Source organism: Centruroides vittatus, unplaced genomic scaffold (assembly GCF_030686945.1).
Source record: "Centruroides vittatus isolate TY-2023 unplaced genomic scaffold, ASM3068694v2 contig_602, whole genome shotgun sequence".
Taxonomy (NCBI): Eukaryota; Metazoa; Arthropoda; class Arachnida; order Scorpiones; family Buthidae; genus Centruroides; species Centruroides vittatus.
The window spans coordinates 474,910-501,335 of NW_027122368.1; the positions used below are offsets into that span (position 1 = coordinate 474,910).

Genomic DNA, 26,426 nt, shown 5'->3' on the forward strand with positions numbered 1-26,426 from the left:
GGCTCGTTATTGCAGTTTCCGTGGGAATGAAGGTTCTCTTGGGCCTATGGGTGATTGATTCTAGAAATCCGGGTTTGGAAATTGTCAGAGTTTTAATAAAGTTTATCGTAGGCTTGTGGACGGAGCGGTTTATTAGTAGGTTGTCTGGTTGACGTGGCCATGGGTGTCCTCTTTCGTGACTGGTTATTAGTTTTAGCCTCGAGTCTTCGTATTTTGTGCAATGAAATAAAAGAGCAATGGAGTCTCGGCCTCCTGATTTTGGCAGGAGCAGTTTCCGTCGCTAATGTTAAGAAACCTCTTGAGGCAGGGGTTGAAGTGATCATCTGAGCAATGGAAAGTGGGGGTAAAATGCTTTATGTTCCTGCTAACGAAGACGTTCGGGAGGCCATCCAGTGTTGATGGAATCTCACTCTGCTTGCTACATCTTCATTGATTCTTTCCTCGGCTGGTTGTTGATCCAAGAGTGCGGTATGGCAGTACAGGCATAGTTTGTGGTCTTATTAGGAGCTTTCTTTGCTAAGAAATCAGCTCCGTCATTCCAGGTATTGTTGGAATGTCCTTTTACCCGGTATAATTGAATACTGAGGAGTAATCGTGTACTAATATTTTGACAGACTCATTGATAATAGAGAGTAATAACCGGGTCTCATCGCTTTATGTTTAAAATTATTGGCGCAAATAGAATTCGATGGCAAAGTTACAGAATTTGCAATTGAAAACGTAGAAAACACGGCATTAAACTAAATAAATTTTGAAACAATGTTCTGTTTTAGTGTTTTGTTTCACTTTACTTTTATTATAAAATCAGCTAATAAAATTTTTCTTCTCTGCAACTAATTTTGTTTGTGAATTTAGCTTTTGTTCTTGACATATAGATTTAAACGAGAGGCCCCGGAAACTATTTGCGCCAGGTTCTATGTAACCTACTCTTAATCGGGCAATTTCGATTTGTTCTTCACGCTACTGAAGAAATTTACAATCTTCCCCCATTATCTTATGAAGTGTGATTGTGATTTGTATAGTGGCAATTCCGATACAGTGCTGGCTTCGGGGAAGATTGGGACTTGCTTATTAATTTTATTTGTTATTGATTATCTTTTTCATTTTAGGGATTTTTCTTTTGTAACGTTACGGTCGGAGGGGTAATCTCGGGTCAATGACGTCTTTATCTATTGTGTTTAAAAATTAAAAAAAAATTCAAACCAACTCCGATTAAAGCCAATTAATATTTCGCGATTTTTATATAATTTGATTTGCAATGCCTATTGTATGGTTAATTATAAAGAAAAATTATCCGTCATCAAAACTTGAAATACTACTTTAATTTTTTAAAGTTTATATTGGCAATAACGTCCCGAAAATGCTCTGCATTTACACACGACTTTATTACGATCGAAAGTTTGTATCTTTTTGTCACTCAGACGTTTCCACGAAGTGAAGAGATCCTCTTGCCACAAGCAATTTCCTCTTCCTTTGCACATCGTTTTGCTACAACGATTGACATTCCACGAGACGGTAGAAACTGCGGGAATTACTGTCTCTTTCACGTACTTTAACATTTGTTGGCACAATTCTCTGGTCAACATGTTAAACGAAGAGCTCCAGATAATGGCGCCGTCCAGACCGAGTGATGCGATTTGTCCGAGTAAACGTTTGAAATCCTCCTTTAAAAATCCGATACGAAAATATTAGAGGAGATTAATTTCGACTTCAAATTCTCAAACTCTTTCAAAACTCACTTTTGGTAGTGTTTCGTTAGTTCCTGGAAAAATGTAATTAATATAAGAATAAATGGGTGCATTACGTGACACTCTCATAGCTTCTCTAAGTCGCGAATACGTCCACCACGATCTTCGAAGCATATCGTGCTCTTCGATGTGATATTTTCGTATATATATCGAAGGACATATTGCACTCGACTGGTTCCATAACCACGACAATCTGTAGATATACATCGTGTGATTATTTAAATGGTGATGATTACTAATAATTGAAATATTTACTTATTATTTGATTTCTGCATGCGAATGCTGCACAAATACGAGAAAGATCGATTTTCACCGACACCGTGATAACAATCGGGAAAGTTATAGTAACACCATCGAGCGTGAGGTCTCATAGTTTGAGCAAGCTTCAAAGTACTCAGCATCCATTTTCTAAAGTAAAAATATATTAAATTTTAAAGAAAATCTTAAATACAGATTAAAAGAAAAATATTAGTAAACGTTGTTGACAAAAACTGCCCGACATTCGTCTAATCGCGGGAAGAATCAACAATGGCAGAAAAACTTTGGTTGTGTTTTCAGATAGATACGTAGATACGTATGCATCTATCATATTTTTATTACCAACGCGTATCGTTCAGTTTTTATTTCCTGTTATACAATTGTTCGTGTACAACAGGAAGTGCACAGTGCGGTCTATAAGTTTTAGAACTTAACTTTTCGTGTAGGGATATAGGGGCCAACTAAGGAAGAGTAAGGAGCGTGCACGCTTCCTGGACAACCGAGCAAAGAGAAGATCGAATCACGTATTGACACTATGACATCGTCACGGCGAATGCAGAAGGAAATTTCTTTGATAAAATCATTGCGGCAAACGAGACGTATTTCGATCCCGAAATCAAGACAGTTCTGTAGGGATGGTGAGACATCTCCCAAACCAGAGAAATTAAACTTTCAAAAGTGATGTATCTAAAGAGTATTGATATTTTTTCGACTGGCAAAACGTGCCGCAGACCTTTTATGTTACATTTATGTCTCTTTCCGCCCGTGAGTACTGAGGGGGTCTTTTTTCCAGGTTCACGAAAGAGCAGAAGACGGCGACGTTGTACTCCCGACATATAGTCTACGGGCAGACGCCCACGGAAAATCACTGGTTCTCGCGGGTTCGATTCCCGGTTTTCCCAAAACGGTAGGTCCTACTCTTTAACGTCCTGACGGCCCGTCAGTAGCCCAACGGATAAAACAACCGAACGCGTGACTAGTCTGGGTGGAAGGTTGGCAGCTGACCGACGGGCTAACCTCGTGGAATTTCTCGGATTTTGTTCAGGCGTCTAACACGTAAACGGAGGTCAGTTTTCCGTAGAAAGTCCTCCGGGAGGCATCTTCTCCCAGGCAGATCGTCCTGGAGTAGTGTTGCCTTACTTCATCGGTCCAACGACCTCGATCATCCTGCCGACAAATAATGCGTGGTTTAGGAATTATTCGTACCTGCAGGGAGAAGAGCGAATGAGGAGTTTTATAGAGAAACACCAGATCGTCTCCCGAAACGCATTCGTCACGTTTGGTTTGGAGAATTTTTCCCTATGGCAGAATAACGCCCCCGCTTACAAAGCTACGAGTGTGCGTTAAGTTTTGACACAAGAAAGAGCCCAACTCTACCACTGGCCACATTTGTCCTCGTATTACGCCAGTGAAAACTGAAGCATAATGGACAAAGACAGTGGGAAGAAAGGAATTATCTGCGGCTGTTCGAAAATTGCATCACCGCGCCGAAGCCTACAATATAAAGCGAATATCGTCTTTCTCTCGTGTATAACAGTAACCGTAATATTTGTTGAGAAAAAAAAAACAAAAATATTTTCAACCATCTGTCATCAAATTATTTTGATTTAGACTACACGACTGAATTGTCTTCTAAACAAATTAAAAATTAACATACACAAATCCTTCAAGTTCTATAACTATTGTCATTATAGGTTAATTATTTAAGTATAAATTTTTGTACTTAGCATATTTTTCCCAACTTGTTTTAGCCATTCGCCGGACGTCCTGAAGTTTCCAACTGGGATGTTTTTCCTTTTCCAGTTCTATCGATTTATTTCTGTATATAGTCATGTCAAGCCAATTAGTTTCCCATACGGGTCTCCACGACTCCCAATCGATGACGGCGATTCCTCGAAAATTTCTATTTGGAATAACCTTGTCGATACTTTCTCTCGAAGCCTTCGTGTGTTCCGAAAAGTCCGCATTCTGAAAAACAAAACAATTGCAGATACCTGGCCCAAAATCTCGGTTAACCATGGCTTTGGCTTAGTTTATTGTTGTTTTATGGCTCAAGGGTCTGGCGGGCCATGCTGTGCTAATTATATAGTAAAATGTCTAAATAGACATAAAAGAGTAAACGGTACTCGTAAAGGGAGCAGTTAAAACAAAATATAAAATACCAATACGCAATATAACATTGATGAGTTAAAGTGAAAAAAATAACAAAAAACAGCCTAAAAATCAGTAAAATATATACGTGCGTGATAAAATGATCACTCACGGTGAGCTAAAATAAGAAAACTATAGCAACAAATATAATATACTACTGTTTAAAGAACAGTAAAACTGAACAAATCAATCAACGAAAACAAAACCGGTAAGAGTATACGTGTAAAAAACATAAAACGTGTCTCGTAAGACAGAGTTAAAGCCGCAGGATTCTTTTGCTTATTTAGATGATGGATGTTTAGCACGTGCCACATCCCTCCTTAACTTTGCTACGACGCGAAGGCAATACAGGAGACACTACATCTATGTCCTCTTCGGCTTCAGAGTAGTCTGAAAATTCACTGGCGAAGAGTGAGATATCAGGTATTATTGTATCTTTAAAAACTGTTCTGTTACTGGGAGATTCTCGGCCGTTTCTCTTTTATTTTTGAAGTTCAGAGGGTTTGTTTGGTATAGTTTGGGGATTTAGGTGTTGTACTCTATTTCGGATGTGGATCAGTTTGAATTATCAGGCATCGCTGATGTCGCGTCGGGGATTTACGTAATGGTACAGAAATACTTTTTGAACAGCGACAGATTTGACAGATTTAGTTACAGCAGTCACATAAGAAGTCTGCTGGCGTGACATAGGAGGTATCATTATCTTTCTGACCTCAGTAGAAGTGATGTTCACGCAACGAGGATGCAGTGGCGGATTTCTGTATAGGCACACGAGACGCGCGCCTGGAGCCTCATAAATGAAGGGTGCCTCAAAATTCAGCTCTCAAAATAAAAAAAAAATTATTTTATTTAATTATTCTTTCTTTCATAATAAAAATAATTGATAATTTAGCAGTATTCCTTAAATTAAATTGACAAATGAATAATGCCATTATGACATGTTTTGCGGGTGGTAATCAGTTGTAAATTTTAAAATAAATTATTTTTTATATCCATGGATTACAAGATTGTTTTTGTTTTTAACATTTTTACTTATTAAAACGTAATAATTCTTGTACAATAAGTTTCAATTTTCATAATCAATACAATCTGAACATCAGAAACCTTTTAAATACAGCCAGGCAGTTGTAATTTTATATTGGTTAATTTTCAATATTATTTCCCTATATCTCACTTTTTTTGGACCACCGGTATAGAGTCTACCGGAGTAAAAAACGTGCGCGTAGAATCACACTGTAGGGTGTAGCGGTAATGAAAATATTAAGAGGGGGCCTCAAAATTGAATCGCGCCTGGGGCCTCTGAAGTGGTAAATTCGCCATTGACTACATGTAGTACTTTTATTCTCTTCCAGTGCATAAAAGTACCACCACATCTGGCACAGAGACTGGTGCCACGGCATGATATCTTTGAATAGGCAAACCGTTGGCATTGATAACAGGGCAGCGGATTCAGTATATACGGACTGGTCATCGTAAGTATCCCCAATCAGAAAAGAAGGCAATTTGGGGTGTTAAATGTCAGAATGACGATCATTGAGGAGATCCGTTGCCCGTCTCGACGAATGTTAAGCTGTTCTTTCGGGATTGACGCCCCGTAGGCCCCAGAAAACTATAATGCTGACTTGTTTTGCTTTCCGTGTTTGTTCCGTTTGTTGCAGGCGTAGTGGCAGACTGCCACTACGCCTGCAACAAACGGAACTGCCACTACGCCTTGAGCAGACAATTCGTCAAGAATCGAGGCTTCTGGCACGGAGAGATCATTTTCTGATATTACTCTACGAAAATAATCCAGTGTGGTATGTGGAGAAACAGAACTTGGAATATCTCCTAAAGTCTTTATTCTCTGATTGCTTCACTGATAATGTTTCCACAGCAGATTGCCAGGTCTTAGTTTTTGATTTTTCTGAGGGTTGCCAATAGACTTTATCAAGTTTTAGATTAGGAAGGGAGATCGAGCCCCCAACGTACGTTCAGTATTTGAGTATAAAATCAGAAAACTTGCGTGAACAGGTGTAGGCACAGGGTCATTTGTTTGTTAATGCTTACATGATTAAAAAAGTAAGTACAGCTCCCGGTGATTGTACCCCTATCGAGCCTAAGAAGGGAATGCAAAACAGTGTACATAAGCAACACCTACTGACGAACCAGGTATTCCCGGGAGCTATAGGCTACTCTCACACTGTAGCCAGGCAAAAGACTAATCTGTCTGGACCACACCGATCAGTCGACTCTGATCAGAGGTTCCAAAGGACTCGACGATCAGCCGATTGATTCGAGCGGATTCCGATTCGAGCCGTCCGAATCAAGGGTCAAAACAGTGTGTCGGAAAGGTTACGTCGCCCCTCAACTGCCAGGATCCATCTTTCCGGCGTACGAGTATCCACATATTTTAGTCGTTATTATTAATGTAATCTTTAAGATTTCATACGTACGAATAAAAATCTTTCTCGTATATAATACGGATTATTTCCGTAGTAATACGGTGCTACGCTTACTCTTTCGTTTTTGAATTTTCTGTGTTTGGCAGTTTAATATCGAAAATTAGAGAAACGTACAAAATTTTACTTCGGATCTTAAATTATTTCGAATTTTAATTAATAAAATTAAATTTCAGATATATGATTTTTCAAGAAATAGTTGTAAATAGAGTGAATAATTAGTGATTTCGTGTAAAAATATACGGAATAAATAAAAGTGTACGGGTATGTTTTTAATTAAAAAACATGCGGAATTTTTGGAAAATACCAAACGAAACTTACCTGTAACAATCCACCGTTGACGTCACCGAAAATCGGATGAATATAAGGATATTTTCCTAATTGACTCTCGTAAAACAGAACAATTTTATCTCCGTTGAAATCTTCGCCTCGATTAACTAAAATATTTGCCGCCGACAGCCATCGAGTAACGTTAACGTTGAAGTTCTTGCTGCACATAATGGAAGGAACGTTCCAATACACGTTAAAATCCGCTCTGGCCGTCAGGGCCCAGTACAGCGCCACTGTCAACACCTCCGCTGCATTCATGGCGGAGAGCCGAGGCAATTTTGTACGGGAAAGCAATTTTATAGTCAACGCCAGATATAAAATAGCTTAAACGGCAGATTTTTATAACAAACTGTAAACATATTTTCTTTCTCGAATTACGCTAACGTAATGAGGCGATGACGTCTCTCTTCCGTATTTTCAATTGTGTAATAAATATTTTCGGAAATTCAGAATATTTAAATTCCCAGGCCAACAAAATATCCAATACGAAATAATTATTATAAGGCCACCGTATGATACTTATTTCGGGTCTAGGCCCAGGTATGCCAAGTGGAAGCGACTAACACGAATTACCACGATTTCTACATAAGTTCAGTGAACGTTATATGATGGCAGATGGGCCCGACATTGCCCGGGTAAAAAACTAACAGCAAACATTATTAGATTATTTCGTACTTCTAACCTATCTATTATATTATATTATAGCATTTGCTTTATACAACTAAAAAGATTATCTCACTTAAGGATTCATCGCACCGAGTGCCCAATCTAAAACATTTAAAAAATTCTTTAAATTGTATACAATAGAAGAATAAAAAATATTTTAAATGCGTTAGATTGGTCACTCGGTGTGATAAACCCTTACATAACCTTTGTAGTTATGTAAATCAAATACTATAATATAGTGAACATTAAAACGAAAACCACATAAAGAGTTTGTTTAAAACTAGTCGTTGAGCTCCTCCCGGAAGAGAGGATGGTCAACGACTACTGCTTAATACTGGTCTAATTATTAATATTTGAAAAGTGTTGGACGGCTTGTGATGGCCTCGCGCGTGATCGAAGTCTCTAACCTTAACGTCCAAATAGGGATTGCAATATCGGACCAAAAGTTCAACACCGGTATTCGGTATTTTTTAGTTCTTAATACCGGTAGTAGGAATTTTAAAAAAAAGAAAGAAAACACGGGTGTTTTTTTGTTTTATTTGCCAGTTTTATTAGAGAGAGTAAATATCACAAAAAATCATTTGTAACTTATAAATTATAACAGTATATAAAGAATCACGAAAAGTAAAAGAACAAGGAACATCTTATTTATTTATTTAAATCAGAAAAAAGTGTAAATATCACTATTCAGTCTGTGGTATTATTACAAATTTTTGAAATGTGATCTTAAAAAACATAATGCATCAATTGTACTGTCATTTAGCCTGGAACATAATTTTGTGCAAAAATTACCAGCTGTCGAAAACGCCCTTTCGGCATCTACGCTAGTTGGTGGTACTGTTAGCAATGGCATTACTTTTTTCAAGTATTTACCTCTAAATCCCTCATCTTCAAATAAATCGATTTCTCGTCGGATGGTTTTGGATATAACTGATTTCTGTATTGTATTTTGGTTTGTTGAAATTTTTTTAGTTATCGCTAATTCTAATTTTTGTTCAAGAGACAATTCCTTTTCACTATCGACATTAGTGTCGTCATCGTCTTCGATAACACTACCGAATTCTTCTGAATGTGGATAGGTTTGTGGGCTTAAAATTTTTACCCACAACAAATTTACTATAAACTTGATCAAATTTGAATTGGTTAGTCACTTTTCTTCTCTTTTATTTTCATTTTAAAATAATTATGTGAAGGCCCGAATATAAGAATAACGAGATTCGATTTAAATTTTTTATTTTATTTACCAACCGAGTTTCGACAGTTAGGGTTAAATCAAACACAGAAACAAAAAACGGAAAAACACCCGACAAATTTTCTCGTAAAAATTAATCATAAACCATCGTTCCCACGGTAATACTTCCTTGTAGAAGATGAGTTAACTGTTGAAAAATAATTATATCGTGTAATTCACCATTGGTCAAAAAGGACTTCCACCCTCGACGTACTTCACAAAAATCTCGAACCCGAGATCCCGAAATAAAAGGAAAACGAACGATGACGCAGAGAGAGAAAGAGTTTCGACAACTGTCAAGTGTGTGTGTGCCGTGGATTATCGTCTCCCGCCGTTGAAGCCGTCCATCCCATCTATCTACAGTCCATTGACTCTTATTTTCAAGCGAACTCTCGTTCCTCGGACTTTGTGCAAATCTCAGGATCACTAAGGTATTTATCCTACTCGCGATGTTTTGTAAACTCTCTCTCTCCAATCACTATTTTTGTTTAATATTAGAAGAGTGTGCGTTTTTTCCTCCATTGCCACCATCTGGCATCCCACGATTCGGAAAATAACGCGTATCTATCCGCGAGAAGTTTGATAGATTGGTGTCAGTTCCTGACGTAAACGGGATCTTACGATCCCAAATCCGTAACTAATCATTGACCGCTCGAGCCTTAATCATCCTTTCGACAACCGAGGTCGGACCTCAAGGTCTTGTGCCGTTAAGAGGTAGAGAAGATAGGAATCATCCTCCATCTCCTACCCTCGGTTAACCTCACAATTATAATTATGTAAATACCGTAAGACATTTTCTATTTCGATATGCCTTTCTTCTGTGCGATTTTTCAATGTAATATATAATTCTTCAGATAGTGATGCGCGCTGTTCTCTCGGTGACTGCAACACGAAATTTATTGTTGCATTAGCTGTTAATAAATTAGAATCTCTCCGACATAATGCCTCCACAGCCAGTTTTATTGGAAGTAGAGCCGATACAGTTGTGTATATTAAGTCGAATTCACTATCGGAAAAATTAATTCGCAGGTTTAAGTCAATTATTGCTTTTTGGATTGGATTTTTCAGTTTCATAAATCGTTGCATCATTAGGAGTAAACTGTTCCAACGTGTTTTAGAATCTAATATTAACATAAGTTCTGTTTTATTTTCAGTTAGTATATATTTTTGTAATAAGGCATTTTTTGTAGGGGAACGTTTAAACATCTTAACAATTTTTCGAACTTTATTAATTATAGGTAGCAATTCTTGATGAGTTAATATTTCATTTTCATTAGCAATATCTTCTTCAACAATTACATTGTCATTATGTTCATTGTCAGTATCACCCCACTCTCTTCAAAGTCGGAATCAGAAGTATTTGGGTTCTTCCGTTCTTTATTTTTTTGGTATAATACATCTATTACTCCTAATTGAATTCCATGAGCATAGCACAATTGCTGAATTGCACCAATCAACTTTCCAACTTTTTTCATAACCGTTGCTCCATCAGTCGTTATGGATACAATATTGTGGGTTCACCGGGAGGTCGGACGGAGTCGGACCTCCTTTTTCTCGGTCAACAGGTCGGTAAAACCTGCCCACGGTCAAGGATGGCTGTCCAGTCTGGAACTAATTACTTGTCAGGTCGAGTGGAGGAGGAGAGTGGGCTCGTTGATAAGACAGAGGCGATATTCGAATAAATGACACCAGTTAAAATAACAAACAGAATTTATTGTTAGACAATAACGAACAGTTACACATGCTAACATCGATAGAACTATTACGTACTAAATTAGGAGTTTACGAACCCGAGAGACAGCTTACAAAGTATTGGTCGTCATACCTCGTCAAAGGATCGTCGGTGAAATGGAAGGAGTCCGTTCGAAATCCAATCGGCGAAGGCGGAGAGACTTTGGGGCCTTGCAGGGTTCGAGTTCGAATGGAGGCGGGAGCCACGAACGACCCCTCTGTCCTCGCTCCCCTCCTTTTTATTTCGTCCCCTCGTTAATTTTCTCGCCAATTAGCGAATTTTGTCTTTAGTTCTGTCCTGACTCAGTTTCGAGTTTCGAGAGGGGAGGAAATACAGTCATTCCCCTAAGAAGTGCGACTTTTGGTTTGGAATCCGGTTGTTGATGTTGAAATTTGTACAAGGAACGGGAAGAAAATAATAAAGACTAATAGAATTTAAATCTGTTTTGTTTGTCGATTCGGATTTTCACAATATCTTCTTTCAGAAATAATCCATGTTTCCCTAATTTAGATTTAAGCACTTCCACACATTTTTCGGCCGGCATACTTCCCGAGACACGTGTAAGTCCTATATTCGAAATTCTTTTTTTCAGAATGAATATTTATATTTAAATAGCGTCTATTTCTTGCACTTGTCCATTCATCAAATGTAAGACTAAATTTTTCACCATTTACTTTTAATTGCATTAACTCGTGTTTCAAAGAATTGCCAACACCGTTACTGTAGTTTATAACAATTCTTCTTATAGTATTAATCGATGTTGGTAGATTTTTAAAACCTCTGGCGGATAGTGATTTTCTTAATTCGGTAAAAATGCAAAACACTCGAAATGGCAAACTATCTAATGCTGTCATTTTACTTATAATTTCATCCAAATTATCTTTTTTTTCAAAATAATCTAAAATCCAGATCCGGTATTCCACATGTACACTGGAGTCTATAGATCACTCCTTCTTCCAATACCTCTTTATCCTTGTAAGGTTCTGTCTTTTTTTGGAACGGAGCCAATTTAATTGTATTTTCACAAAAAGTTTTTTGATATTTTTCAAAAATACCCTTAATTAATACGGAAAAAGACATACGTATTGATTTCTTGCTTTTTCTTTACTTGATATCTGTTCTCTAAATGTTTATCGTACCAGTTCTTTAACAATCTTCCTGGGTAACCGTTTAACAAGTACTTCTCGTTCACCTTTTTAATTTCCTCTTCCTTTTATTAAATCTAGAATATTGATGTACAATTGTTTTGTACAATTCGATATAACACTTATGCATGTACTGTACGTTTATTCGTTGCGAAATTATCGTGCGTTATATCAAACATTTGTTTGATACAATGCACGACGAAACTTTATTCTGCTATCAACTAATATAATGAACTAATATACTTTATTCACTTCATATCGAACGAGATTATATATTTTTGTAATAAACATACGATTACCAGTAGCAATACATGTAACGTTTGCTGATATTTTCGATTAAAATAAAAATTAAAAAATATATATAAAATATCAGAACTGAAGGTCACAACCTGAATATTTATAACACATCGACGTATTATAGCTGAATAAACTTATTGTAGTAATATTGTTGCGTGAATATGCTAAAAATGAAATAAAAGATTATCAGGAAATGAAAAATTAAGAAAAAAAAAGCATTAATTAAAATTTTTTAAGTTAAGGTGGTGTTTTACCACCTGGACAAAAATACGTGAAACAGACGATGACGAGACGATGCCGTCAAGTGCTGACATCCGTTGTCGATAAATTTTATAAAAATCGATTTTTAACAGGGTATCGACAAATCGGTACCCTGGCCTATTTGTTTAACAATTAGGCCTACGACAGATCGGTACTCTTTATATGTTCGATACGCATTTCGGCCTAACTGGCCCATTTCCACTGGATTTTTCAAACGATGATCCCATTTCGATTTACTACGCCTACATTTTGGTGTTTTTAGTAACAATCACACGGGGATACATTAATTGAACATCTAGATACTGTAATACTGTATTCGGAAATGTAATACTGCATTTCCGAATACAGTATTACAGTATCTAGATGTTCAATTGATATGCATGGGGTTTCTAATTCATAGGCCAGTGAGTGTAGTAGAAGCCGGTGGAACTATTTCTCTGCCATTTGAATTAGTTTTTCGAATATGGCAGGAGACTATCTCCAGAAACTATTAAATATAAAATCTATAATATATATATATATATATATATATAGTGAGGATATTTGTTTGTGTATTCGCTATACACGCTTATGCCATTCGAACAATTGCTACCAAACTCAGCAGTTTCGTTCAAATACTTCTAACGTAGATTGTGTCGTACGTCTCACCCCAAGTTGGATTTGTATATATCGATTGGATTTTTATATATCGATTAATTTCGTCTACATTCGTTTTCTGGCTTTACACGTAGCGGAAAAAATTAAACAAAATAATTAACTAAATATAACTCTGACAAAAAAGGGTGTTATTTTCAAATATATATATATTACATTTACCGAATTGCTCCAAAAATGATTTAGCGCGAAATACATGCGACATTACTGCCACCGGTAGCACATAGCACTTGCCTATGTGGAGAGTAGTAGTGTTTTTCCCCCGTACACCATACTTTTCCTGTTAACAATAGAGTCGTGCCGGTTACGTATCTAACTCCGTGGAAGATTTTTGAATTGAAATAACGTGACTGATACTATAAATCGGCAGTTTGTATATAGTTAATCCGGTCCTTTTTCTCCTACGATTTCAACATCTTGTCTCAACTTTCAACTCTCTAACTCCGTTCTCGAGATTACGGAAGGACAGATAGACAAACCGACGACAGTAAGAATTTATAGGTCTAAAATTTTTTCAAACTGTAGCTCAATAATTTTTCTATAAACGCAATATTTACGAGAATAAACTTACCACGTAGTTTATAGTCTGTTGCCAAACTTTAAACATCTTATTATCACATTGAAACAATTAATGTAGCAAGATGTTTTATTTAATTAAACAAGTTTTATATAGAGTCTTTCGGACGTAGTGATTGCAATACCCGGGATTTTGAGTCATTTGTACAATTTTGTAATACCGGCATTCACAAGTTTAAATGCCGTTTTTTCGGTATTTACTAGAAATTTTTTAAATTGTCTCCACTATATGTTCAGGGGTCGCCAATATAGCAAAATAGTATACGTTTTTGTTTTTATGTCTCCCTAACCGGCGAAATCAATTAGACTGTGAATACAAAGTTGCATCGTACAGTCTAGAGAAGTGATCAATATGTAAATCACCCAAGAAGGCGGGCCAAAACTGTCCTATTACAGCTCAGAGCGATACTGCACACGAGCAGGATTCGTAGTGTGATATTCGTATCTGTGAAAACAAGGTTGTAATTGTGAAGAAAGTGCGTACTATTTCGAAAAATTTCGACATTTTTTTTTTAAATTGGTGAGTTTGTTATTCACATTGTATTTGCATATCATACTTTCAAAATATGCCAAAGTACCGATTCGTCGATACCCTGTTAAAAATCGATTTTTATAAAATTTATCGACAACAGATGTCAGCACTTGACGGCATCGTCTCGTCATCGTCTGTTTCACGTATTTTTGTCCAGGTGGTGCTTTGTTAACTTAAAAAATTTTAATTAATGCTTTTTTTTCTTAATTTTTCATTTCCTGATAATATTTTATTTCATTTTTAGCATATTCACGCAACAATATTACTACAATAAGTTTATTCAGCTATAATACGTCGATGTGTTATAAATATTCAGGTTGTGACCTTCGGTTCTGATATTTTATATATATTTTTTAATTTTTATTTTAATCGAAAATATCAGCAAATGTTACATGTATTGCTACTGGTAATCGTATGTTTATTACAAAAATATATAATCTCGTTCGATATGAAGTGAATAAAGTATATTAGTTCATTATATTAGTTGATAGCAGAATAAAGTTTCGTCGTGCATTGTATCAAACAAATGTTCGATATAACGCACGATAATTTCGCAACGAATAAACGTACAGTACATGCATAAGTGTTATATCGAATTGTACAAAACAATTGTACATCAATATTCTAGATTTAATAAAAGGAAGAGAAAATTAAAAAGGTGAACGAGAAGTACTTGTTAAACGGTTACCCAGGAAGATTGTTAAAGAACTGGTACGATAAACATTTAGAGAACAGATATCAAGTAAAGAAAAAGCAAGAAATCAATACGTATGTCTTTTTCCGTACATTAATTAAGGGTATTTTTGAAAAATATCAAAAAACTTTTTGTGAAAATACAATTAAATTGGCTCCGTTCCAAAAAAAAGACAGAACCTTACAAGGATAAAGAGCTATTGGAAGAAGGAGTGATCTATAGACTCCAGTGTACATGTGGAATACCGAATTATTATGTTGGAGAAACGAACAGGAAACTGAAAGTGAGGATGTCGGAACATCTGGCTGCCATGCGGCTTATAAAGTTAATACATCTTCAGTGTTTTTACATTGTCACGCGAATAATTGCCATATTGATATTAATAATATAAAGATCTTAAATAGGGGGGAAAAATGTAGTAAAAAAAAATTCAAAGAACATTTCGCGATTGTCATGCAAAATAATGTTATGAATTTAAATAATGGCGTGATACCCGCGGAATGCTGGGAAGAGCTGATCATACATAATAGTTGTAAACGCGATGGTACTTGTGTTAAAACTTCGGCTTCAACCTCGCTATTAATAAATGTACGTGACTTTTTTCATATGAATATAATGATAATTTGATTTTTGGTGAATTTTTAAATTAATATCACCTGACTGATCTTGACTGGCCTATATTGCCCTCGGCCGCTTTACAAAATAAATGTAAAGAAGGGGACGGGGCAATCGGCAAGCAAAACGTTAAATTAAATTAATTAAATTGGCTTTGAGTATAATTAGCCGTTTGATCGGTTCTAGTTAACCATTCCTTTGTTAAAATCAGTAATACAGGCAAGAAACTTTTTAATAAATAAGCGTTATCATACTTGCAACGGTTTTTAAAAGTACGAATAAGAACGTGGTAGTTGTATAAATAAACAGTATTCTTTGATCGACAAATAGGCTATACAGAACGACGCGAGATTCCATTTTGATTACCGTTACGACTGAAAACCAAGGGATGAACGGGCCAAAAGGATTAAATCTAAGCTTACCACATCGTCGCCTTATAAAAACTGTCATCGGATCCTCGGAAATCCGGGTTCGAGCCCGAGTGGCATTGTCACAAACCTTCGTAGACGGTTCGTCCCCGGGCCGGTCGGTCTCCCTGGACGGAGATAAGAAACGGTTCCGTTAGTAATTGCGTCCACGTAAATATAGCACAGAAAGAGGTTCCGTCCGTAGAAAGCTTCCGGAATAAATACAAATGAAAAACCGACAAAAAAAAGTCTTTATTTCGGAAGAGAAACAAATAAGAAATAGCGGGAGGGAAAGAATTAGGTCTCGCTGTTCTGCGCGGCAATGACTCTTAATCTGATGTCGTTGCTCTGTCTGAAGGAGATAAACCACAAAAGGGATCGAGGAAGCAGACCGACCAAGAAACGGTAAACGGCGTGTCTCCACTGTCCGGCGGTCCGGTCCAGGACTCCCACGGTCTTTATGGCGCTTTGACAAAAGGTCTCGGTCGATATAACGAAGAATCGAATGTAGTTCAAGAGCACCCCCGAGGAGTAGATCATAGCGGTGTCCACCGAATACGGAAGAAGAGTCTGGCAGCGCACGTCCGTCCGTCGTATTTCCCAATTGAGCGCCGTGCCGAATCGATCCATGAAGGCTTTGCACGACGAATAGACGGCGGACAGCGGCAGGGGAAATTCCGACAGGACGGACGACAAGTTAATTATCACGCCCTTGTTCTTGGCTAACATGGCGGAGAGTACCAAACGAGTAGTCTGAACCGTGGCTCGCCCGTGCAGTTCCAACATGGCCACCACGTTTTCCCGGCTCTCTTCCAGAAAGTAACAGGGCGACTTACCGGCAATTCCCGCGCAGTGGACCAATATTCCCACGTCCAAACCCCGCAAACGTCTCTCCAAGTTCGCGTACACCCCTTCTTCTCGGCCCAAATCCAACGCAAAGTATTGGCATTCCACGCCGTAAAGACTAGTGATGGTTCGGGCCGTGCTCTTCAGGGTGTCCGAGTTTCTGGCCACCAGTAGAATCTTCGTCCCTCTTCGGGCCAGAAGATGGGCGTACCCTCGGCCGATTCCGGAATTTCCTCCCGTAACCACCGCCCATTGGCCGTACTTCTCCGTCTCCGCCGAACCGAAATTGGTCACAAAGAGGAAATGAAAGGCCCGGTAAACCAGGATCAGCGTTTTCAGCAGCAAAATGCACGAGAAGGTGGCCCCGACCGCCGCCAAAAACGCCCGGTTTTTCGTTACTCCATCGATTTCCGTACACAGGTTTTCCGTGTCCATTTTCCCTTCGTCGTCACTCCGAGGAGAAAGCTCGATTCCCGGCTCTCCTCCGTTCGGAACGTCGAAACTTCCGTGACGTCACTGATAACAATACTCGTCTATCGAGGCGGGCACGAAAGTTACAAACCGGACGAGCCGGTTGTAGCCGCTGGAGATACTTTGACTGTAGCACTCTGTATTCGGGTGAACAGAATGTTACTCTCTTTAATTAACCTTTTCGTGTCTGATCTCGGTTTTCTTTATCTAACTCCTTTCTCGGATTTAAGGAACGACAACGGACGGACCACAGTGGGAATTTATCGATGTAGCTTTTTCAAATTGCAGTCCTTCGTAAATCTTTTTGTCCGGTACGACACATGATTTACACCAAAGCTTTCTTTGGGTGTAAAATTCCAAAAGGTCCTCGGGTCAGAGGCCAAGGAGCTGATTATTTTATTCAAATAATTTCGAAAAGAAATGTTGCATTCTATGTGGAACTGTTTTTGAACGACACGGCGTATATATAGATCCATTTTTGTCATTGTTTTCTAAGTAGATTTCTTAGTTTTTTTTACGTGTGGGGAAAAGCTTTTGTAAGTCGAAGTTTCAAAATTACGGAATGGTAAAAATTTATCTACGATTTACATGAAAATATTGTAAGATCATTACATAATAGCTAGCATTATAGTATATAGGCAAATAGGGAGCTTCCAGAAACGACCAGTCTATCGAACAAACATGCTTAGCGGCTTCTTCACGATTAAATAAATTCCATAAAGACAATCTAACCCACCGTTTAGGTTTGGGTGATTTTATATCGATAGTGATTTCTAAACAAATAGCAACATGGTCCCATCGAAACCCGCGAATAGGGAAGGTGTCGAGATGACCTTTAGTAGTAAAAGCAGATCCAGAAAGACGTTTTACGAGTAGGAAATAAAACTGTTTGTGTATATTAATAAAATATTTTAAAAGATTGACAGTTCCCATCTTCAACTGTATGTTCGAAACTTTTCAACTGTCTTAACAATTTCCAACTTTCGTTTCATTGTCGTTCGAAAAGCCCGTCTTATCTTTTCCTCTACCGACATCAATCGCGTGCATCTGCCGAAATACTACAGAACACCGAAATATTTCTAACGGAAGTTAATTACCTGAAACGATTGCCCTATTTGTACCCTTTTTTACCACCGACGAAACGTTCTTTTGCCAATTATTGGAAATAAAATCAAAATATAAAATGCCGTGTACGCTTTCGACCGTAGTAATCGCGTGACTACAAAAGAGGAAAGAAGTAATCCAATTCGTTTTCGAATACAATTACACGGGGTGGTTGATAACGTAAGCTTCGTCTATTGTTAACCTTAATTACCCACAACGAAGGTCTATACAGAAAAGACTGTTTAGTTCCCAATGCCGGTATATGATTGACGATAAATCGACCTTCGAAAGACAATAAGCGACATTTTTCCTTTAAAATATTTTATATGCATTTCGTTTTGATTTTTTTTTGTTTTTTGGGGTGTTTTGTTTTTTGTTATATTTATAAATAAAAATAATAACAATAAAAGTTTTAACACACTCGAATTTTTTACTTCGAATATCGAGAAACCGAAAAATTTTTGAATTATTTAAATTCCCCGGAAACATTTTATAAGGAGGGAAAGTATTGGAATAATGCCAAATTTCATCCTTGGAGTTTTTGCAAATCTACCCAAACCCTCCCGAACCCAAAAACTAAAAAAGAATTTGTGGATGTGTGTTGACATCCGAGGTCTGTCCCGAAAGTTTGTGTGAAAAGATTTCTCTTAAAGAACTTTTAAAATACTAAACTTTCAGTTGATTTAATTAGTGAAATTACATTACATCGCGCGAAATATCGTTAAAAAGATAAATTTAACAATTTAATACTGTAATTGTCGGAACGAAGTGACGACTAATACTTGACTTCGTGCATTCCTTGTCAACAAAATAACTCTAGAATGAGTTGTCCGATCTTGATGAAATTTTCTACGACGACTCACCATCACTCAAGGATGAACTGATTAAAATTTCAACTCTCAAAAATGATCCGTTTTTGTAGAACTGGAGATAGGGGAGTTTTTTCTTCAGTATGGATCATTTTTGAGAGTTGAAATTTTAATCAGTTCATCCTTGAGTGATGGTGAGTCGTCGTAGAAAATTTCATCAAGATCGGACAACTCATTCCAGAGTTATAATGTTGACAAGGAATGCATGAAGTCAAGTGTTAGTCGCTTCCTGCACGCACGTGTAGAAGCGTCATCTAGTGGTCGGAAAATATGACAAGCATTAAAACAGTAATTTTGAAAGGTAAATGTTATCGCTAACTAGATACACAACAAATATAAAGAATCTTTATAGAATAATAAGTTTAAAAAAGAACTTTTTTTAACTTATTATTCTATAACATGGAGCAGCAGTGATCAATATTGATGGCTTTACGATCCATTCTCTCCTTCGTCTTCCTATCGTTAGTACGAAATTTCGATCTCTAAATGGAGAAGCTGCGCAGAGATTCCAGATTGAGATGAAGTCGCTCAAATTCATCATCATCGATGAAATGTCAATGATTGGTGCAAGAATGCTTTACATGATCGAGAGAAGATTGAGGGAGATAAACCCCGAGAAAGATGAGCCGTTTGGTGGATTCTTTATCTATTTGTTTGGTGATTTTCGTCAGCTTCCTCCTGTTAAAGATACTCCTCTCTACTCGAGTGTTTTTTTACAATGTAATGTCCCAACAAGGTAGGGACCTTGTTGGGACATTACATTACATTCGCATTTGATTCTTTTGAGAAGTTCATTGAACTTAGTAATTCTCATAGACAAAATAGCGCAGATAGTTCCTTCACAGATGTCTTACAACATCTAGCTTCGGGTGATTTCTCTGATACAGATCTGAACATTCTGACGACAAGAAATCGAGCCTATTTATCCAGAGATGAACTTGATCAGTTCCAAACGGCAGTAGAGCTATATCCAACAAACGAGCGAGTTAAACAAAGCAACGAAGACTACTTGCAGTCAACTGGATGCCCTCTTGCTTATATAGCATCTGAAAACACTCCAGATATTGCCCCGCCTTCGTCCAAAGATGACTCAGCTCTTGGTCTCTCCAAGTATTTGTATCTCTCAGTTAATGCCAGAATCATGCCGAGAGTCAACTTATGGGTGCAAGGAGGTCTCGTCAATGGTTCACTAGGAACTATACGCTACATTATATATGCTCCTAATGCTCGCCCTCCAGCTCTTCCTCTGTTTATTTTAGTGGAATTCGATAGCTATCGGGGACCTTTCATCTATGGTAATCTGTTTCCAATAATCCCCATAACACGCTCTTCGAACAATGGCAGTATATTGCGATCTCGTAGACAGTTTCCCCTTACCTTAGCATACTCGATGACTATACATAAATCACAGGGATAATAAAGGTGCGAGCCGCTTCGTTCCGACTACACGCTGATACAGCGTTACTTAACTAGTTATTAAGATGCTTACAATAATAGAAATTTTGCTAAACGTTGATGTCCCAAAAGTTTAGGTAATAATAATGTGACCGCGGAGTCGGCGCGTCTTCGATGCCACTGTGTCTTTTAGGACAGACACAGAAACCTCGATGGCCGCTTTGTAGGTACTTAGGCTCGGAATGGAGCCCGGTCTGAGACAAGCGGAAGAAGTGAATGCACTCCACTGCGAGTTTAACAATTAACGATACCCGTTTATTTATATTCAATTTGTGCAGCTCTGTACTGTACATAGTTAAGTCGCTTAGCGAGGCGCTAATTTTATATATCAATTATAGTCCCTGCCCGAGAGAGAGTGTTTACAAATCGGTCGCGCGTTGGTCAATAACCTTAGTTAGTAGATGTCGGTTCCTCGGGGAATCGTAGAATCGGTGGATCGATGTACTACTGCTGGTCCGCCGGGTTCGTAAGAAACCGGGCTCTGTTCTCTGTTCTCAAATGTGAATGCCGGGCAGGTGCCAACTCGGCCCGAGCCCAGTTACAGCGCTTTTCGAACAATCCCAGAAATGCACGTTTCCTATGGACATAAACAATCGAATAGGCGCAGTTTTCGTAAGTCGGTTAATCGGGGATCGGATAATCGATGCTCTACTGTATTCCAATTTGTCCTAAAACAAAATCCGATTAATTATTTTTAAAAATGAATTTTGAGAGTAACAAAACACCGTATTTGTCCAAGAATTCCAATTAATCGGATTCTACAGTTTAATACAGCTATTTAACTGGATGATTTCAAAAACGTAATACGGTCGGTGCCGCTAATGGCGGCCGTGATTATTGTAACGGGTGATCTAATGCTATGAGAAAAGAGGCGTCCCAAAACATCTTTAATTAAAGGAAATGCTGTAATTGTCGAAAAATGTCATGCCTAGCCAATGGGACTGGCAGATTCGTCTACCACGCGGGATCTATATTCTGGCAATCGGACGAACTTAAAAGCACTTATCAGGAAGGCCTTCTTGTACTGAACCAATGTGCAAGACCGCGACAAGGAAATTGTTAGAATTCAAAAGGTAGCAAGGAATTTTGGATACAAAACCTCCACAGTTAGAGGCCCAGTCAACAGTTAAACAAAAAACTACAACTACAACACATAACACAACTTCATTTAACAAGTTCACATACAATAAACAAACAAGTAAGGTACGAAAGAGCTGGGAAAGTACAAAAACGCAAGAATAATTTACAAACGAGTGTCCAATATAATATGGTTTATTAAAGAATGATAAGGATAAAATAAGAATGGAAGAGCAAGCTGGGGTGTACAGAATCCCATTTGAAAACCAACAAATAGGGGTCGATAAAGAATATGTAGGGGTGACCAGAAGAAACCTAGCGGTACGTGTAAAAGAGCACAAATACAGTGTTAATTAATAAAGGACTCAATAACACGATTTCAAGCATGACACGGTCAGAAGGAGCAATGGTTAAATGGGATGAAGGGAAGATTATTAGAACAGTACACTCACCGTCTATTGCGATGGAAATGGAAAAAATAGAGATATACAAAAGTAAAATGAGGAACCGCTGCCTGAATGTAAAAGATGCGAATGCATTACCAACAGCATGAAAATACAAGATCGAAAAAAGTATGGCTCTTAATAATCCATAAAGAAGGAACTGGAACTTATATGTTATAATTTATTAACAATATTAGACTCTTTTAATTTTGATATTTAATTTTGTTAAATTAACAGCATGTTTAGTGATATTTATATTTATTTTATTTTATTTTATTTATGTAATATACAAAAAGTTTTGTGTTAACATTTTAAAAGTTCAAATGAGATGAATTCGAACGAAAGGTTCCATTTTGGAACGACGAATGATAGCCTGGGGATGGCCTGTCAAAAATAGGCTGAAAACGTTTGGAATAAAGAGAAAAAACTCGGCAAATAACATTCGGGTGTGTTGTTATTATAATTGACTAATATTGCTGAGAAGGAGATAGATAAAGGAATTGGACTGCCATCTCTCCGTTTTATAATTCGCCTACTTTTATTAAATTTCACCGAAGAAAAGTCTATCGAGAATTGGAAGGAAAAAGACCCGGTCAAGGAGTAAGGAAAGAGTATTTGTTCTTCGGAACAAAAATTATTGCCGAATTTTCACGCACGAATACGGACCGGACGGCGTTTTATTTTCATGCCCCAGTTACGCGTTTACGCGCGAGAAGGCCGAAGGATTTAAATCTCCGAAGGAAGGTGTTAGGGTTCTCGGCTCCGCCCACCTCAAATTCGCAGACAAAGACTTCCGGCCACGGGAAGTAAACGTTCTCCTTTCCGGGCCAGAAATATTTACCGTTCCGGTGCCCGTGCCCGACCACCACCTACGGTTTTAGTCTCCGGTGGGTCGAACCAGAGGTGAAGTCGAAAGGAAAACCCGGGTATCTTCGGCCGTCGGAACCAGAAACGGCGCGACGTATGTGTATAATACGTAGGTCCGGATTTTATCGCAATTAGACGATAGTCAAAGGCCAACCTTATCACTTCCACCACTAAAAGAATTTTATCGCTAGCCAGGGGATACCCGTAACTTACGTCCGCACTTTTCTGGAAATTTTCACCATCCCTCCCTCTCTCGTTCCCGTTTGTCCGAGTTTCCCAACTCCCTCCCCTCTGCGGACGTCCGACAAAACTCCACCCCCTTAAACCCTTTATGGCTTCACCAATGACGCCGAAAGTAGAAACGAAACGTACAAAAAACTTGGAAATAAATGTAATAAAATGGATAAATTGTAATGAAATAAACGGACGTTCACCCACCAAGTCTCGACTCCTCCCCTTAAAATTTAATACAAAGAAGCAAATCGTGTAACGTGTAGTTTAGTGGAAGTAATTTTCTAACTTTTCTTTTCTTATTTACGAAAGAATTCGATTCGAAAGCTTTGCTTTTCCTATCGCTCTTCGTCTTTACTCCCGACAATATACAAGAACATTACAAACGTCCCCGTTTCGCAATACTTCTCGGTTATTTCCGCCCATCGCGGACAGGTAAACTTCTTTTAAATACCGTATTTACTCACATATAAGACGACCTCGCGTATAAGACGAGATATGACTTTAAAGATCAAAATAAAGAAAATTAGATTTATTAATACAATTCTGATTTTATTTTGTTTAATCACAAATAAAATATTATCAAATGCATGTAAATGCACACATTGTCCCGCAAAAATTACTGGAATTTTAAACTTTAAGGAAAAATCTTTTAAAATCAACAACATGATTTGTTCGTGTAAAGCTGGACTTTTTTTGCCAATTCTTAACAGTCGATTACACTTACGAGTTCCTCCGAATTTTGATTTCCGAATAATCATCCGTTTTCACATGGAAATGGATTAAAACATATCGGGCTCCCGTGTGTTTTGGTATCTCAAATAGTACCGCTTCTTCCCCTCTATCAAGGATTTCTTCAATAACACCTGGCTTATACCGGACTTTTCTACCATTCAATTTTTTACTGTTCACGGCCGTTTTTTTCAACTACCTCCAAAGATTCACCCTTGCGATAACGATCTTCGCACCATCTGTGGCGTTTCCGATACTCCTCTCCATTATATCTTTTACTGTCCCACGCTATCCATGCCTGGTCACTTTCTGAGGCATGCTGTCTCGGACAAAGGGGATGTCGGCCGTGCGAGTGCAATTACTTAATGAAAGACAAGAACATTTACTTCTACTTCAAACAGCTCATATATTGCTACAACAAAGTCAAAACAGTCCCTCAACTCAGTGCCGACTAACTTTCGTTCTTTGGCACCGATTGGTGCCAATCGGGCCCCGCGCTTGAAGGGGCCCCGCATCACGTCAAAATTTATATATTTAAAAATAGTACATGTTACAAAAATAAATATCTAGGTATATTATTATTAAAAATAAAACAACATATTTCAATATGTAAATTAACAGTTAATTAATTTTGTTATTTAAAGTTTGAGGGGCCCCGCAAAAAAAAACATTTAATCGGCTTCGCAGCTCATATATTGCTACAACAAAGTCAAAACAGTCCCTCAACTCAGTGCCTACTAACTTTCGTTCTTTGTCACCATTGTTATTCCTCAACTACAACAATTTGTAAATGATTTAATGTAAATATGTGTTTGTTACATATTTTGTACTTTATTTCTATTTTATTTTTCCTGTAACTTATTTTGTTTTACTATATACGTTATTACTACACTGTACAGTACATTGTACACGGAATGGTATTTATTTTTATATTTTGTATTTCAACAATTTCTACTGTATTATTTCTCACGTAAATTCATTTGTATTCTTTGTATTCTTAAATTCTTAAATTCATTGTATCCTTTTATATATACATTGTACAGTACCTACTGCCTGGTAGTGCTTTGCGGAACCAGACGGCACATTTTGTGCCAAATAAAAGGTGATGATGATGATGAGGACGTCCGACTCTGACGAAATTTAATTGATAGAATCGACTCCGCATAAGTCGCACCCCAAGGGGAAGTGGAAATGTGTCGAGTTATCCGATGTGACGACTAAAACGAAGTTGGAAATAAAACCACAAAACTACAATTAATAAAATACAACAGTGCGTTATACAATAGTATAGGCTTACAATACGTTGTGTCCTCCATTTACAATTACTCCGTAGATCAAAAACTGAAAAATTCGTTTAGTGTTGTTTGTTTTGAGCACTTAACTGTCTCGACTTTCTTTTTCAACGATCACGAATGCCTCGAAAACATCATCTTCGCAATTGTCACTTGTTGGCAAGTAACGTCTAAGGATTCTTAATGCCTCTGGCGTGAGATAATGCAAAATTGGATTCTGGTGTGACGTTCATGAAGATTGTATATTTTCTTTTTGTTTATCTGTTATTATTTTATACATAAAAATACATGAAATGTTAAGGCATGCATATTAATAGAAAAAATATATATATATATATATTAATATATTAATTATATATTAATAAATAAATCGAGGGGTGTACTATAGATTAGCTCCTATGGAATTTCAGGACTTTGATTATATATTGGAACTCAGGGGACCGAGACGAGTTCAACGGTACCCTATTTTTGGACCGGAGACGAAAAATAAAAAAGTTATCATACTTTTTCACTTACCATACTTTTTTAATGCTCTCACGAAGACGGCACCATAGTTGCTAGTACTGCCATCTTGCGGTAAAGTCTGCAAATCATGACGTCGGACTACGGTCATCTCCCGGAGGGTTAAACACGCGATACGAGAGCGGAGAGACCGACGCGACTTCCGATCATCGCGCGATCGCCATTTCGGTTAATGTTACTTATGGCAGCGAACATGGCGGCCCGACTGACCTCTCGTATGGGCGCCACCACACGCCGCCACGTGCTAAACTAGTGATCGATTCACGGTAGTTCTTGAACAAAGTAAAAAAAGGGGGAAACGTCCACTAAAGGCAATTTTAACGGCAAGCGACGGGACTCCCGATCGCGATAGCGAGGCCGACTTAGCGGAGAGCGACGCGACTCCCTATCATCGCGCGATCGCCGAAAAAAGTATGATAACTTTTTTATTTTTCGTCTCCGGTCCAAAAGTAGGGTATCGTTGAACTCGTCTCGGTCCCCTCAGTTCAGATATATACTCAAAGTCCCGAAATTCCATAGATAGTAATCTATAGTATCCCCGAAGGCGATAGTAGTGAGGCTCGCTACCCCGTCCGGCTTAAAACTAGTCCGAGAGCCTATCCGTACAGAGCTAACAGTCCGATTTTATCGTCCGTCGAAAGTCTGTTCTCCGGCTGCAGAATTTACAACCGATTAGTGGCGTTTCTGAGAGTGGGAGCACTGGTTGGGTACCGTTGGACCAATTACGCGTTGTTTCCGGTTTCCACCCGGGACGGGTGATAGTTGACGGGTCAACCGTTCGG

The 26,426-nt window shown here is 37.9% G+C and overlaps 2 protein-coding genes across 2 annotated transcripts; both read right to left on the reverse strand.

Moving 5' to 3' along the window:
- Window positions 1-1,300: 1,300 nt before the first annotated feature.
- On the reverse strand, window positions 1,301-7,189 carry LOC136979309 (hyaluronidase 1-like). The gene is made up of 5 exons (XM_067275255.1): window positions 6,917-7,189; window positions 3,730-3,974; window positions 2,004-2,156; window positions 1,740-1,941; window positions 1,301-1,664 (listed from the first exon to the last, which is right to left on the reverse strand). Exons 1-5 carry the CDS (start codon window positions 7,181-7,183, stop codon window positions 1,329-1,331), a joined length of 1,203 nt encoding a protein of 400 aa, XP_067131356.1. The 5' UTR covers window positions 7,184-7,189; the 3' UTR covers window positions 1,301-1,328.
- An 8,779-nt stretch (window positions 7,190-15,968) lies between these two features.
- LOC136979311 (very-long-chain 3-oxoacyl-CoA reductase-like) lies at window positions 15,969-17,041 on the reverse strand. The gene has a single exon (XM_067275259.1). The coding sequence runs from the start codon at window positions 17,014-17,016 to the stop codon at window positions 16,033-16,035; it is 984 nt and encodes a 327-aa protein (XP_067131360.1). The 5' UTR covers window positions 17,017-17,041; the 3' UTR covers window positions 15,969-16,032.
- Window positions 17,042-26,426: the final 9,385 nt, after the last annotated feature.